Source organism: Salvelinus alpinus, chromosome 29, assembly GCF_045679555.1.
Source record: "Salvelinus alpinus chromosome 29, SLU_Salpinus.1, whole genome shotgun sequence".
Taxonomy (NCBI): Eukaryota; Metazoa; Chordata; class Actinopteri; order Salmoniformes; family Salmonidae; genus Salvelinus; species Salvelinus alpinus.
Window position 1 is genome coordinate 32375279 of NC_092114.1, and position 17733 is coordinate 32393011.

The 17733-nt window shown below is 42.4% G+C and overlaps 1 protein-coding gene across 1 annotated transcript in view; it reads left to right on the top strand.

The window, feature by feature from the left end:
* Window positions 1-15101: 15101 nt before the first annotated feature.
* The window catches only part of LOC139558493 (potassium channel subfamily K member 9-like), a 33025-nt gene continuing 30393 nt past the window's right edge, over window positions 15102-17733 (top strand). Inside the window, exon 1 of the mRNA XM_071373654.1 lies at window positions 15102-15834. Within this exon, the coding sequence (XP_071229755.1) occupies window positions 15234-15834 (601 nt within the window). The 5' untranslated portion in view covers window positions 15102-15233. The remainder of the gene's footprint in view (window positions 15835-17733) is intronic.

Here is a 17733-nt window from a genome sequence, read left to right on the forward strand (position 1 = left end):
TCAGCAAAGGCACAACATCTCTGTTAAAACATCTCAGTGCCATATTACCAGCTCCAATTAAGCAGCACGAGCTTTGATCGCAACACTACATCGTCTAAATGTAAAACCACACTACATCGTCTAAATGTAAAACCCCACTACATCGTCTAAATGTAAGACCACACTACATCGTCTAAATGTAAGACCACACTACATCATCTAAATGTAAAACCCCACTACATCGTCTAAATGTAAGACCACACTACATCGTCTAAATGTAAAACCACACTACATCGTCTAAATGTAAGACCACACTACATCGTCTAAATGTAAAACCACACTACATCGTCTAAATGTAAAACCACACTACATCGTCTAAATGTAAGACCACACTACATCGTCTAAATGTAAAACCACACTACATCGTCTAAATGTAAGAACACACTACATCGTCTAAATGTAAAACCACACTACATCGTCTAAATGTAAGACCACACTACATCGTCTAAATGTAAAACCACACTACATCGTCTAAATGTAAGACCACACTACATCGTCTAAATGTAAAACCAAACTACATCGTCTAAATGTAAAACCACACTACATCGTCTAAATGTAAGACCACACTACATCGTCTAAATGTAAAACCACACTACATCGTCTAAATGTAAGACCTCACTACATCGTCTAAATGTAAAACCACACTACATCGTCTAAATGTAAGACCCCACTACATCGTCTAAATATAAAACCCCACTACATTGTCTAAATGTAAGACCACACTAAATCGTCTAAATGTAAAACCCCACTACATCGTCTAAATGTAAGACCCCACTACATCGTCTAAATATAAAACCCCACTACATCGTCTAAATGTAAGACCACACTAAATCGTCTAAATGTAAAACCACACTACATCGTCTAAATGTAAGACCCCACTACATCGTCTAAATGTAAAACCACACTACATCGTCTAAATGTGAGACCACACTACATCGTCTAAATGTAAAACCACACTACATCGTCTAAATGTGAGACCACACTACATCGTCTAAATGTAAGACCACACTACATCGTCTAAATGTAAAACCACACTACATCGTCTAAATGTAAGACCCCACTACATCGTCTAAATGTAAAACCACACTACATCGTCTAAATGTGAGACCACACTACATCGTCTAAATGTAAAACCACACTACATCGTCTAAATGTGAGACCACACTACATCGTCTAAATGTAAGACCACACTACATCGTCTAAATGTAAAACCACACTACATCGTCTAAATGTGAGACCCCACTACATCGTCTAAATGTGAGACCACACTACATCGTCTAAATGTGAGACCACACTACATCGTCTAAATGTAAAACCACACTACATCGTCTAAATGTAAAACCACACTACATCGTCTAAATGTAAGACCACACTACATCGTCTAAATGTAAGACCCCACTACATTGTCTAAATATAAAACCCCACTACATCTTCTAAATGTAAGACCAGACTACATCGTCTAAATGTAAGACCACACTACATCATCTAAATGTAAGACCCAAAAAAATATTTTGAAGAGCTGAAAAATGAATCCCGTATTTGCATAAACTATACTGTAGAGAAGCACCTGAGAATCGGATAGGGATCATGCTGACAAGTGCCAGATGAAGACTGAAACACTCGCTCTTTCCTAGAGAGGCTGATTATATCTACCATCTCCTATAGACATCCAGAAGGCTTTGTAGTAGAAAGACAATTGTATGCAAAATGTACATTTTAATCCCTATACTTACTAGACCACACATGAAGGCCTGTTTCTTTTAGCATCCGGAGCTTTGAAATCCTCAAAGGAACAGGTGTTTTTTAAGTGGACAGTAAAAGTCTCCACAAAAGCTGTGATAACCTCTGTTACGCTGGAAGTTGTACTGAATAGTGCTTGCTGACCTACATCGTGTAACTGAGCACGTTTCTGAGTAAACAAATGAAAGCAATGGCTTCTCCATCTCTGTATCTGTTTTTGGTGTTGATTATTATTCCGATAAAGAAGCTGTCTTGCAGGTGCTGATGTTATGGGTAGATGAGGTAGATGGAATTAAATTAGGTCTGGGACTTGCATTAGTAAAGCGAAAACAACAAACAAATAATAATAGTGAACTGTCTCGGTCTCTATGCTCTCTCTTTTTCTCTCTCTTTTTCTCTCTCTTCAATTCTCCCTCTCTCTCATATAAAAGTTACATAGAGAGAAATAGACATGAACAATGAATGTGCGATATCTTTCCTCTAAAGAGGTTTAAGCATGACCGTGGACTCCATCCCTGCCATTTTATTGACTGGGAACAGAACAAGGACTGGATGCTTTGTCCCTCTGCCTGTCTGCACTCTGCAGCCAATGATAAGCTTCAAACACTTCCATTTTATTTGTCTGCTTCAACAGAACTGGAGCATCCTCTCACTCCTTCACCATGTGTTGTTGTTCAGTACTTTTATCCATCACCACCCTTTACTGAATAGAAGTCTGTCTCCCCCATTTTAAATCTGCACAGTAAAGAAGGAACCGTACTTGAGGATGGTGAGTCGTAGTCTACACTGTCATGTCTTCAGTCTGAACTTTCTTTGTCAATTAGCGAGCTATTTACTTGACATTAGCCATTACCCTTCCAACAGCAATGGGGGAGCTCAGCCCATAAAGTGGTCAAAAACAACCAAGAGGACAGATACTGTAGAGCCAGGCTCAGTCAAGTGTTAAAACCAAATCAAAAACCTATCAGCAGGACATTATCGCCTGAATATTTTAACATTTCAGGCAAAGCGGCATCATATTACGTTTCAGTAGCTAGGTTTCCATCCAGTTGGCGACAGACTGTCATGCAAATTCTAAAATCTGCGTGAAGAAAATATGCACATTTTCCTACCACCTCAACCGGAACAAAGAGCTCCACAGTCTCTCTTTGCATTTTTTTCTCTACCGGTGGTTTTGTCACAACAACTGTTGCATTAAATAACAAGTGAGCCTACTCTGGGCTGCGTTTTTAAGTTCTGGAACGTTCATTTGAAAAGAAACTGTGATGGACTGCAGGTAGACCTGCAGGTAGTGCAGGTAGACTGTGCGGGTAGACTGTGCGGGTAGGTTGGTCTAGGCCTACAAAATGAGAATACTATGGATGAGACTAAGAGAGGGATATTTATGTTTGTCAAATGGCAGTCAAGCATCGATCGTCATGTCACCAGAATAAGACTGATATTTATTGGAAGAGGCAACAACCATCACTGGGCACTTTCACCACCCTGTGAAGTTCATGTATTTACTCTGTAGCCTAGTAAGCTGCATGGTCTCCCAATTTGTGGTGGGAAGACTACACCATATCATCTTGTGACTCCCAGGGTAACTAGCCCCCCGGAGTAACTGCCCCCCCATCTGTAATTCTCACAGAAATCACTTTATGTCACCAAATGTTTTTTAAACACTTCCCCCAGCTGTCACTACTATTGCTCAACTAAAAATGTTATCTGTCGCATCTTAAAATGTAAGTCGCTGTAACAAAACGATTCTGAGATAATTAGAAAAAGTTATATACAGTACAGTACTGAATGTGTCAAATGAGAACAACACAGAGGCTGAGAAACCCTTAAGTCAACAGTCCGAAGGTGATACAAAATGTGTAATCCGAAGATGTGTCACCCAAAATGACACACTATAGTTTGTACCCTTCTCATCTTAAAAAAATGTTTGAATGTTCTGGTAATGATCAACATGTCCTCATATTCCTGTGTCCATTCCCCCACACTCTTCTACCAATCACAATAGGAGGAAATTATGTATTTTTACCTGAAAGAAAAATGATGAGAAAAACCCAAGGCTTTATACAGATGAAGCCTTCAATTAAATCTCTTTCTACTGTTTCTCCATTGAGAAGTATAGTCACGTCCAGTCATTCATTTCAACAGCCTTGATATGTAAATGATCTCAGAGAGGTGGAGAGGAGGTTGCTGTAAACACAAAGCAGTCTACTGACACCTGTGTTATGTCTATATGACGTGCCTGGTGCACAGTGCCCCTGGCTAAACTAAGTTTGCTGGAAGTGGACTTAGCTAATTAAGCTATAGGAGCTAGTATATTTTTTTTTATTAATTGAACTAGGCAGGTCAGTTAAGAACAAATTCTTATTTACAATGACGGCCTACACCGGCCAAACCCGGGCGACGCTGGGCCAATTGTGCTCCGCCCTATGGGACTCCCAATCACGGCCGATTGTGATACATCCTGGATTTGAAGCAGGGTGTCTGTAGTGCTGCGCCACTCGGGATCACAGAATCGTTCTTTGTATAGACAAAGAAATGCTCAACCGATTGGAACCAGAACAAAGAGCTCCACAGTCTCTCTTTGCAATTTACGGGCAAGTCTTTGGGCCAAATGTCCCCTCCCCGTCCGAAATTTGAAAGATGTTAACACCAGCAAAATCGTAATTTGTCCAAATAACCAGTAACGGAAAAACCCAAGCACCAGAACTAATGCCACTCGTTATCTCACGCATCCTGTACTATAAGGACAGATCTACAGTACCATTTCTGTTTACGTAGTCTGTCCACGAGAGACTATCTGCAGACTAACACAGTCTTGTGGCAGACTTCGGCACAAGGAACCTGAGAAGGAGGCCTTACTACACAACATACTGGGCTGTGACAGGGGCGGGGGAGAGCCAGACACCTAGAGAGGAAACCCCTACACACTGTAAAACACTGTTTTGTTGATTCAACTAATAATCATTTAGTAACTGCTTCCGCAGACTCTTTTAGTTCACTTAACTTTTCAGTCAAAGTGTTAAAAAAAGATTGTTGGTCGAAACTTCAGAAAACATAGGGACAACCACAGTGCTTTTAACATACGTTTCAATGTACCTATCTGACACCCGCTGACATTTTGCATGTTCATATCATTTATTGTTCATATACAGTGCCTTCGGAAAGTATTCAGGCCTCTTTGACTTTTTCAACATTTTGTTACATTACAGCCATATTCTAAAATTGATTAAACAAAAAAAATACTCAGCAATCTACACATAATACCCCAAAATGACCAAGCGAAACAGGGTTTTCAGAATCTTTCTTAAATGGAAGAAGTTTGGAACCACCAAGACTCTTCCTAGAGCTGGCCGCCCGGCCAAACTGAGGAATCGAGGGAGAAGGGCCTTGGTCAGTGAGGTGACCAAGAACCTGAAGGTCACTCTGACAGAGCTCTATAGTTCCTCTGTGGAGATGGGAGAACCTTTAAGAAGGACAACCCTTTCTGCAGCACTCCACCAATCAGGCCTTTATGGTAGAGTGGCCAGACTGAAGCCATTCCTCAGTAAAAGGCACATGACAGCCCGCTTGGAGTTTGCCAAAAGGCACCTAAAGGCTCTCAGATCATGAGAAACAAGATTCTCTGGTCTGATGAAACCAAGATTGAACTCTTTGGCCTGAATGCCAAGGGTCACATCTGGAGGAAACCTGGCACCATCCCTACGGTGAAGCATGGTGGTGGCAGCATCATGCTATGGGGAGGTTTTTCAGTGGCAGGGACTGGGAGACTAGTCAGGATCGAGGCAAAGATGAATGGAGCAAAGTACAGAGAGATCCTTGATGAAAACCTTCTCCAGATCGCTCAAGACCTCAGACTGCCGTGAAGGTTCACCTACCAACAGGACAATGACCCTAAGCACACAGCCAAGACAATGCAGGAGTGGCTTCAGGACAAGTCTCTGAAAGTCCTTGAGTGGCCCAGCCAGAGCCCGGACTAGAACCTGATCTAACATCTCTGGAGAGACCTGAAAATAGCTGTGCAGCAACACTCCCCATCCAACCTGACAGAGCTTGGGAGGATCTGCAGAGAAGAATGGGAGAAATTCCCCCAAAACAGGTGTGCCAAGCTTGTAGCGTCCTACCCAAGAAGACTCGAGGCTGTAATCTCTGCCAAAGGTGCTTCAATAAAAGATTGAATTAAGGGTCTGAATACTTATGTAGATGTGATATTTCAGCTGTATTTTAATTTTAAATTAGCAAAAATGTCTAGAAACCTGTTTCTGCTTTGTCATTATGGGGTATTGTGTGTAGATTGATGAGGAAAATGTTTTATTTAATACATTTTAGAATAAGACTGTAACATAACAAAATGTGGAAAAGTCAATGATTCTGAATACTTTCCGACGGCGCTGTAAATGAACATGTATGATGTAATCATGTATGTTGAAACATTGTATGTTAAAAGCACTATTTGAAAGGTTGGGTGTCCCTAGCCCTTGTTTTCTCAAGTTGGAGCTAAGTTCGGGCAACTAAAAATGTTAAGTTCAGTTCAAACTGACTGAAAAGTTGAGTAAACAAAGAAGAAACCCTACAGACACCCATTCAATGGTAGAATGATTATTATAAACTGGGTGGTTCGAGCCCTGAGTGCTGATTGGCTAACAACCGTGGTATATCAGACCGTGTACCATGTGCATGACAAAACATGTATTTTTACTGCTCTAATTACGTTGGTAACCAGTTTATAATAGGAATAAGGCACCTCAGAGGTTTGTGGTACATGGCTAATATACCATGGCTAAGGGCTGTATCAAGGCAAGGCACTCTGCGTTGTGTCGTGCTATGGAACAGCCCTTAGCCATGGTATATTGGCCATATACCACACCCCCTCTGGCCTTATTGCTTAATTGTCTCCAGCAACCTGCGGTGAGTGTAATTGGAGCAAGGGGTCTCTTGTGGTGTCTGGACTGATTTCAGAAGCCACTCGGAAAGTTAATCCGCCATATCAATCACTACTGGGTTGGGATGCCTACTGAGAAAACAATTGGTTCACTGCCAAAACATATGAAGAGGGAGAGAGAGAGAGGGGGAGAGATTCAGAGGGAGATGAGGGGGGAAGGAGAGGGAGATACACTGTACAGGGAGAGAGGGAGAGAGGGAGAGAGGGAGAGAGGGAGAGAGAGAGAGAGAGAGAGAGAGAGAGAGAGAGACAGACAGACAGACAGACAGACAGACAGACAGACAGACAGACAGACAGACAGACAGACAGACAGACAGACAGACAGACAGAGTAAACTTGAAGTAAACTTCAATGCTATTTGGCTCTAAACAGACAGTACATGGTGGCAGACTATCTGACCACTGTGACTGATAGAAGACTGAGGAAAACATTGACTAGGCACAGACTCAGTGAGCACAGTCTGGCTATAGAGACCGGTTGTCACAGACAAACCTGGCTGCCCAGAGAGGACAGGCTGTGCTCACTCTGCTCCAGGGGAGAGGTAGAGACAGAGATGCATTTCCTATTACACTGTGACAAATACTCAGACCTAAGAGAATATTTCTTTCCCAAAATTATAATTCAATACAAAGAATTTGAAACTATAAAAGATGAAGAAAAAATAAAATATTTATTGGGTGAAAAGCCAAAATGCGCAGCTTTGGCAGCCAAATATGTGTCCTCCTGCCACAACCTGAGGGACAGCCAGTGAAAAGTGCAAAGTAATGTTGATAATATTTCCCATCTTGTTTTGTTCTGTCTTTCATACCAGGTCATGTTTCTTCCCAGTCATGTTGAGACTGGTCTACTACTGTTGCTTTAATGTATTGTTGTTCTGATTAATATTGTTGTTGTAGTTGTTGTTAATGGTAATCCCATGTCCACTACTACTATTATTATTGCTGTTGGTCCCACCATTTATTTATATATAAATATATATATATTTTGTATATATATACATATATATTTTATTTATATTTTTCGATATGTATACTTTGACAATGTAAGTAATAATGAACTTGCCATGTCAATAAAGTCAATTGAATTAGAGAGAGAGAGAGAGAGAGAGAGAGAGAGAGAGAGAGAGAGAGAGAGAGAGAGAGAGAGAGAGAGAGAGAGAGAGAGAGAGAGAGAGAGAGAGAGAGAGAGAGAGAGAGAGAGAGAGAGAGAGAGAGAGAGAGAGAGAGAGAGAGAGAGAGAGATTATACATCATATTGCTTTCCTGTTTATCATCCATCATCAGAGGAAAACATCAACACTCGTTTCCCTAGGAGATCACAGATCAGTGAGAACAACAACAACATAAACATTTAAGATGTGTGTTTGTTGACAAAAATGTTGTTTTAATGAGTAAATGAATGAGGCCTGTTAGGGGGAGGGTTAAAAGATCTTCATGTGCACATAGCATGATTTATCATGTATTTCACATAATACAATAGTTTATTTGTCCATAGTAGTACAGTGTATTGTATTTAACACACAGAGGGTTTACATTTGACAATCTGCAATACATCACAATAATTGTATTAAACCACATACTATAATATTATGTAGTAATCTGTATAATGCTTTTCATTGTCAATCTAAACAAAATCTCTACATGGGAATCTCTGTGCATCATGGATAATGCCTTTGTGATGTACCTCCCAAATGGCACCCTATTCCCTATAACGCCCATAAGGTACTGGTCAAAAGTAGTGCACTACCGGGGAATAGGTAGGGTGCCATTTAGGACGTATCCTCTGTGTCTGTCTGAACGCCTGTAAGATATTCCCCCTCATTTAGTGATCCACTTTGTCATTACTATGGAGACTTCCTCTGAAGTACTGTAGGTGCCTGCTGCCGTTATCCAACTTTATTTTTACTCTTCTCCAGGAACATGCACAGCTCTGTAGGTGGGAGGAGAGCGGAGACATGAAAGACGAGGAGAGAACATTGAGTTATATATAGATGGTATAGATAGAACACTCAGAACCATCCAGACAGTGTTGATTGAAGGAGCTGTTCAGACTCCAAATGGTTGCAGTTATGCACGGCTTGAAACTTGATTTATGCATTACAGTGTAGACACTTTGTTCCTTTCCAGTGAATATACCCCACCACCACCACCACCACCACCACTCTCTCTTCTGAATTCAGATGGAAGATGACTTTCTTTCTGAGTGCAGCGTTTTTATGTCTGTGTGTGTGTGTGTGTGTGTGTGTGTGTGTGTGTGTGTGTGTGTGTGTGTGTGTGTGTGTGTGTGTGTGTGTGTGTGTGTGTGTGTGTGTGTGTGTGTGTGTGTGTGTGTGTGTGTGTGTGTGTGTGTGTCAAGTAAAAATATCTGAATCAGTTATAGAACCCATTGCCCTTTACGGTTGTGAGGTCTGCGGTCCACTCACCAACCAATAATTCACAAAATGGGACAAACACCAAATTGAGAATCTGCATGCAGAATTCAGCAAAAATATTCTCCATGTACAAAGTAAAACTCCAAATATGCATGCAGAGCAGAATTAGGCCGATACCCGCTAATTATCAAACTCCAGAAAAGAGACGTTCAATTCTACAGCCACCTAAAAGGAAGCTATTCCCAAACCTTTCATAACAAAGCCATCACCTACAGAGAGATGAACCTGGAGAAGAGTGCCCTAAGCAAGCTGGTCCTAGGGCTCTGTTCACAAACACACCCCACAGAGCCCCAGGACAGCAACACAATTAGACCCAACCAAATCATGAGAAAACAAAAAGATCATTACTTGACACATTGGAAAGAATTAACAAAAAACAGCGCAAACTAGAATGCTATTTGGCCCTAAGCAGAGAGAGAGTACACAGTGGCAGAATACCTGACCACTGTGAGTGACCCAAACTTAAGGAAAGCTTTGACTAGGTACAGACTCAGTGAGCATAACCTTGCTATTGAGAAAGGCCGCCGTAGCCAGACCTGGCTCTCAAGAGAAGACAGGCTATGTGCACACTGCCCACAAAAGGAGGTGTAAACTGAGCTGCACTTCCTGACCTGCCAAGCATATGACCATATTAGAGATACATATTTCACTCAGATTACACAGGACGTCATTGTAAATACGAATTTGTTCTTAACTGACTTGCCTAGTTAAATAAATAATTACTTAACTTTATTTCACTTTTGTTTATTGTCTGTTTCACTTGCTTTGGCAATGTAAACATATGTGTCCCATGCAATAAAGCACCTTAAATTGAAAATGAATTGAGAAAGAGAGAGAGAGACAGAGACAGAGGAAGACAAAAGAGAGGAAGCGATCATGTTTGCTTTGATCTGTACATTTTAGGACAGATAGTTGTGCATCCATCAGTAACTTCCAATAGAAAGCACTCTGGGCTAATTCCACCGTAACGGTCATGTCACAAAATTGGAGGGACTCACTTATCGTTTTCGTGCCAGTGAACGTAAAATGATGGTAAAAAAGGTGGTTATTGAAGCACATACTGTACTAGGGTTAGGGTTGAACTGGAATGTGGACATGACGCTAGGGTTAGGTTTTGGTTGAGGCTAGTGTTAGGGTTGAACTGGAATGTGGACATGAAGCTAGGGTTAGGTTTTGGTTGAGGCTAGGGTTAGGGTTGAACTGGAATGTGGACATGAAGCTAGGGTTAGGTTTTGGTTGAGGCTAGTGTTAGGGTTGAACTGGAATGTGGACATGAAGCTAGGGTTAGGTTTTGGTTGAGGCTAGGGTTAGGGTTGAACTGGAATGTGGACATGAAGCTAGGGTTAGGTTTTGGTTGTGGTTAGGGTTAGGGTTGAACTGGAATGTGGACATGAAGCTAGGGTTAGGTTTTGGTTGAGGCTAGGGTTAGGGTTGAACTGGAATGTGGACATGAAGCTAGGGTTAGGTTTTGGTTGAGGCTAGGGTTAGGGTTGAACTGGAATGTGGACATGAAGCTAGGGTTAGGTTTTGGTTGAGGCTAGTGTTAGGGTTGAACTGGAATGTGGACATGAAGCTAGGGTTAGGTTTTGGTTGAGGCTAGTGTTAGGGTTGAACTGGAATGTGGACATGAAGCTAGGGTTAGGTTTTGGTTGAGGCTAGGGTTAGGGTTGAACTGGAATGTGGACATGAAGCTAGGGTTAGGGTTAGATACAGCCCGACAGGAGGCTCTCAATGGTGCATCTGTAGAAGTTTGTGAGGGTTTTAGGGGCCAAGACGAATTTCTTCAGCCTCCTGAGGTTGAAGAGACGCTGATGCTCCTTCTTCACCACACTGTCTGTGTGAAAGGACCATTTCAGGTTGTCAGTGATGCGCAGGTCAAGGAACTTGAAGCTTTGACCCTCTCCCCCGCAGCCCTGACAATGTGGATCGGGGCGCGCTCTCTCTGCTGTCTCCTATAGTCCATGATCAGCTCCTTCGTTTTGTCGATGTTGAGGGAGAGGTTTAGGACAGATAGTTGTGCTACCCATCAGTAACTTACAATAGAAAGCACTCTGGGCTAATTACACTGTAAAGGGAACTTCACTTAATAAACTTGGAGGTACTCATTGATCGTTTTCATGCCAGTAAGTCTCAAACGATGGTAGAAATCGACCAGTGGGTGGCCAGTCACTCTCTTCCTGGGGAGCTATGTGTTGGAGTAGGGCTAGATCAAACCCCTGCATACCCAGTATCTCTTCAGGAGGAGGGTTGGCCACCTGGTATAGACTAATAGCCAGTATGACCCTTCTCAGAGAGGACAAAAGGTTTTGTTTTCCGATTAGGCATGGTTAAAATGAGCTAATGTGAGCCTTCCTTAGGGATGCGTTTTCCCTATAAACCTTTGGGTCACCATAGTTACCCTAGCTGTCATAGACGAATGGCCCAAAGGGTTTAAAGGTCAAATGGGGAAATGAGGATGGAGTGTCTTAAATACCAGCTGTGAAGAGGAGGCCTTTGGGGTTATGACATCGTACCTGTGGTGGCGGAAGTAGAAGGCAGAGAACTGACAGTTGAGCGTATTCAAGTATGCTATTGCAAAGTTCAAGGGGATTTTAAGTTCACACTTCCCTCAAGAGTCAAAAGACTAAATTATAGAGTCAGAGTCTATTGAAGGATTGGCACGACATGCCCTTGATTAGAGTGAGCGGGTTGGGTGCGTGCTGAGTTCTGTCCTCCATACAAATAAAACTGACATTAGACCAGAGTATAGCAACAACAACAAGAATCTGCCAAAATATTGACCCTGAGAATATGTAAAAACTGTGATCCTGTCTAGACCCTGTAGATCATTAATATTGAAAAGATTTCCACAGTTTCAAATCATATAAAGGTTTAGTCATCTATTTTGTTGGATAAAGAGGAGTTTGTGAGAGGCATGGGTTGATGGGCATATCTACCCCTTAGAATGATCAGTTTGCCATGTTAAAAGGTCATTAATTTAAGCTGAAATGCAGAATTCTGCAATGTTGTTACAATATTTGTGTCGTTCATTACACAATCATGGCAATATAGACATATATCATATTGAATTACCTTAAAGAACATTAGGAATGGACACCTGAAGAATATTATCCTCAGATTCGGTTTCTTTGAACACCCATCTCAATAGACAGATGCATTCTTGCACTGCGACACAGTACTCCCCAGTCCTTCCAGTGCACATGCATGCGAGCCTGTAAACTAGCACCATGGACAGCAGCTACTGGATACAGTGATTTAGCGTTTCATTGGTGTTGGGCTAGCCTGGCTAGCAGACTAATCATACAGTGCATTCGGAAACTATTCAGACCCCTTGACATTTTCCACATTTGGTTACGTTACAGCCTTATTCTAAAATTGATTAAATTACTTTCCCCCCTCATCAATCTACACCAATACCACATAATGAGAAAGCAAAAACAGTTTTGACATTTTTGCACATTTATTAAAAAGAAAAAAGTGAAATATGTAATTTACATAAGTATTCAGACCCTTTACTCAGTACTTTGTTGAAGCATCTTTGTCAGTGATTACAGTCTTCTTGATTATGACGCTACAAGCTTGGCACACCTGTATTAGGGTAGTTTCTCTCATTCTTCTCTGCAGATCCTCTCAAGCTCTGTCAGGTTGGATGGCTGTGTGCTTAGGGTCGTTGTCCTGTTGGAAGGTGAACTTTCACCCAAGTCTGAGGTCCTGAGCACTCCGGAGCAGGTTTTCATCGAGGATCTCTCTGTACTTTGCTCCGTTAATCTTTCCCTCGATCCTGACTAGTCTCCCAGTCCCTGCCGCTGAAATACATCCCCACTGCATGATGCTGCCACCTCCATGCTTCACCATAGGGGTGGTGCCAGGTTTCCTCCAGACGTGACGCTTGGCATTCAGGCCAAAGAGTTCAATCTTGGTTTCATCAGACCAGAGAATCTTGTTTAGGTGCCTTTTGACAAAATCCAAGCGGGCTGTCATGTCCCTTTTACTGAGGAGTGGCTTCCGTCTGTCCACCCGACCCATAAAGACCTGATTGATGGAGTGCTGCAGAGCTGGTTGTCCTTCTGGAAGGTTCTCCCATCTCCACAGAGGAACTCTGGAGCTCTGTCAGAGTGACCATTGGGTTCTTGGTCACCTCACTGACCAAGGCCCTTCTTCTCCGTATGCTCAGTTTGGCCGGGTGGCCAGCTCTAGGAAGAGTCTTGGTGGTTCCAAACTTCTTCCATTTAATAATGATGGAGGCCATTGTGTTCTTGAGGACCTTCAATGCTGCATCAAAGTTTTGGTACCCTTCCCCAGATCTGTGCCTCGACACAATCCTGTCTTGGAGTTCTACGGACAATTGCTTCGACCTCATGGTTTGGTTTTTGCTCTGACATGCACTGTCAACTGTGTGACCTTATATAGACAGGTGTGTGCCTTTCCAAATCATGTCCAAATAATTGAATTTACCACAGGTGGACTCCAATCAAGTTGTAGAAACATCTCAAGGTTGATCAATGGAAACAGGATGCAACCTGAGCTCAATTTCAAGTCTCATAGCAAAGGGTCTGAATACTTATGTAAATAAGGTGTTTTTGTTTTTTATTGAAATAAATTTGCTAACATTTCTAAAAAACTATTTTCGCTTTGTCATTATGTGACATTGTGTGTAGATTGATGAGGAAAAACATATTTAATCAATTTTAGAATAAGGCTGTAACGTAACAAAAGTCCAGGGGTCTCAATACTTTCCGAATGCACTGTATGTGAGTTGGTCATGTGTTTGGAAGTAATCTCGTGTTAATAATGAGTGAGAGTGGACGCTGCAGGAGGGGTGTGAGGAGAAGGGGTGACCTGGGACAGGGGGTGTATTAAGAGATGCCCCTCGGGAGGAAGACGGCTTTAAGTAAACATGTTTAACAATTAGAATGTCTTAAAATAGAATGTCCTAAAATACAATAGATGGAGAATCAGATCTCAACGGTCTCCTAAATGGTCTAGCCTGCCACACTTCTGACAGGAGATTCCACACACTCAGCATCCGTAGCCTGTGAGGACACGCAGTGTTCGGTTTCATCATCAAAGTGCTTCTCTCTCTCTCTAGCGTTAATTGATGGCCTCGAGTAACTTCTACTAACGAGGAAAACCGGAACCTTTTTCTAATTTAACTCCAGTTAATTGGAAGCCCGCGGAGAAATCAGCTCGGGCCTGTAGAGCACTTGGTGGGCGCAGCTGAGCCGGTAGTCACCGCGCGCCTAACATGAGACAGCACCAGGCTATACCGGTATTTCGGGTTTTCCTGCTCCGGGTTGCTAGAGTAGGTTATACAGTGACAATGCACGTTTTGTTCTGAGGCACTATTCTAAGAAGGGAACATTTGAAATGAAACCTGTAGTTAATGTAGATTTATTGATGACGAGTAGCTCTTCCAGTCACCGTTTTGGGATAGTTTTATCTTTACCATAAATCATGGCAATATGATCCGATATGAGGAAAGGAATCGGTAGTGAATAATTCCGCAATGGACAGGAATTACGCTGTGCACAGTGTTAGATCTTTGTTGAGTTTTGCCTGGGTTTAGATCCCCAGAGCGCGAATCAAGTGAGTGAGTAGACTTTTTTTCTGCCGGATCCTGCGCTGTGTTGTTCCTCTCCTCGTGTATCTTATCGAGGACTCAGCACAACACATTGTGAATCAAATGGAAATTACTTCTGGCGATGTCTTATATTTCTGAGCTGTATTTCTAGATTCCACACAGTCAATTGATTATGTACAAATGGGGGGATGGTTCGTTGTTAGAAATAGCCTGACACTTAAGATGAGGTAGCGAGATGAACAGGTTGCTGCTTACTGAAACTTACTGGGAGCAAATGCGAAAATAGCCTATGCTTCACCCGCATCCAACCTCTGTTGGACCGGTTAATTTATCTTTAAATCTTCCAGGAATGCATGCACAACCTGAGAATTCCGCATCAAGCATTTACAGATTCACAAGAAAAATAATTGAACATTATTTTGCCATATGTGTTAAATTGAATTCGTAAAAAAAAACGTTGACTTTTCGATAAGAAGACAACAGGAATCTAGCAGCTGCTTGTTGATGGCACTACGCGCTTGGAGGACTTGGTTTGGGCAGGTTTTGCGCAGAGTGTCTAGGCTGCAGGGCTCGTGGTCCCGGCGATCGAGCAGTCTCCTGTGTCTCTCTGCGAACCCGGAGCAGGATTTGGGGACCTGTTACAGGGATCACACACATAGCAGTCTCCACTACTGCTCTTCTGTCCACCGCGCCCACCGTCACCAACACGCGCCAGTCTGTCCCTCCTCTTTCAGCCGCTGCCAACGCTTTCCCGATTGCTGCGCAGCCTTCCCGGGGGATCGGAGGGGACATGAGCCCCTCACTCGCCGGTTCCTGGTGGTCATGAAGCGGCAGAACGTGCGGACCTTGTCCCTGATCATCTGCACGTTCACGTACCTGCTGGTCGGGGCCGCGGTGTTCGATGCCCTGGAGTCAGACTTCGAGATGCGGGAGAAAGAACAGCTGGAGGCAGAGGAGAAGCGTCTCCAAGGGAAATACAACATTAGCGAGGACGACTACCGCAAACTGGAGACCATCATTATGGAGGCCGAGCCCCACAGGGCCGGAGTTCAGTGGAAATTTGCGGGATCTTTTTACTTTGCCATCACAGTCATCACCACCATAGGTGAGTCTGCAGTCTACAGTCCATGGAGATTTAATTGCGTAACAGCATTACGCACAACCACTGTGTCAATATAATGTCATTCATGCGGAGATTTAAAGTGTAGACTATAGCCTAATGACAGTCATGGGCCGTGGATGTTAGGTGGTTAGTAGGCTACAATTTAAATAGTTACTATATCACTTACAACACTATATAGCACAACGAATTAAAGTCAACACAGCATTATGCAGACATGCGTTTCACTAAACTTAGTCCAGCAACAGGTAGTCTATGCCCACTACCCGCTATTAACCCTTAAAACCTGTTCATTATGCAACATCAATTGTTTTAGAAAAGCAGGTCAAATGTAGTTTTTGCTAAATAACTCCGGTATGTTAACAGGCGAAACAAAATGATGACGCAATAACAGTAAAATGCCACCTGTGTACAATGTTTCTGCACATCAACTTTATAGATCTGGAAAAAAGGCATCACTACAATCAGTAGCAACAACATAATGTGTCTGTCTATCTGGATAAACTGACCATTTCCATTATAGATTTCAGCAGCTCATCAATTTAATGAGAAAAGATCAATAGCCTACACGACAAGCAGACTTAGGCTACTATGTATGCAACCATTCCCCCGGGTACCACAATGCACCATCAAAGTAGGAGTGGCCTACCACGCCACTGAGATAGGCTTGAACACATTTGGTTACCCCTGTAGACAACATGTTTGAATCCAGGATTTAATGGCAGATCATGCAAGTGGTAGGTTACAAAATGCTCTGATTGATAACACGCCAACACTATATAAAAAACTGTGAAGGCATCAATATGTTTACATTCACACTAAACACTCGACATTAAACTGATTATGGCAGAAGGCCGAGTATTGCATTAGTCATGTAAACACCTTACTCTGCGTATCTTAATCAGTGTAAGGTCATAATCGAAGTAAGCATACACCGATTAAAACACCGGGTTTTCTGAGCAATCTTTCGAATTATTAGGATATGTAAACAAGTTAATCGACGGCCCAGCGGTCAATTTGATCTGCGCATGTGCCAGCACCATTAAGTGAGTTAAGTGAGTTCGGAAAAGTATTCGTCTTATAAGTAGTTTTCACATACAAAAATTATATGTCTGAACTCAGAATCAAATAGTCTTTGCAAAAATAACATGGTCACTGTGGTAGAACGTTTATATTGTTTGGCGATGTTCTGCAATTATCAAATGTCTCATCAGTAGCCTGCTTTCAGATGTGTCCATGTAAACAGGATTATTGGGGAAATCGTTATTTTTGCAAAGCATGTAAACGTTTTAAACAAACTATTATATTAACCTGACAGGCAATAATAATCGCATTATTGTGTGCATTGACAGAGAAGTAGCGGTGCTGAGGGTGCTGCAGCACCCCTTGAAAAAAATAAAATGAATACAAATTATTTTATTTAAAAAATAATAAACAGTTATTTCACAAAAGTAGTGTACCGGGCCTATACTAGTCCCCCCCCCCAAACATCTACCCGCGCTATGATTGTGTGCATGTAACCTTAACTGAAGTTCGTTCCATCAGCTGTTGCTGCAGCTTGAACATGAGCTGCGCTGCACGTGGTGCTGAAAGGACAGCTCCTCTAGCTCCTGTGAGCTGCGCTGCCAACAACCACATCATGAGGGATGATCTGCAGCTGGCCATACACGAGCAGGCCGAATAAAACGCCCATAACCCGTTCTCGACCAAACGATCAGGTCCTTGTCCTCCAACGAATCGTATCCTGAGGTATATCCACTTTGATAGAAGAAAACATACAAAACAGATGTACAGTATATATGCTATAGGATATACGTGTAGAAAATACCAACGGAGTCAACAGGCGTGCTGTAGGCTATAGGCCTTCAACTTTAGCACATATTC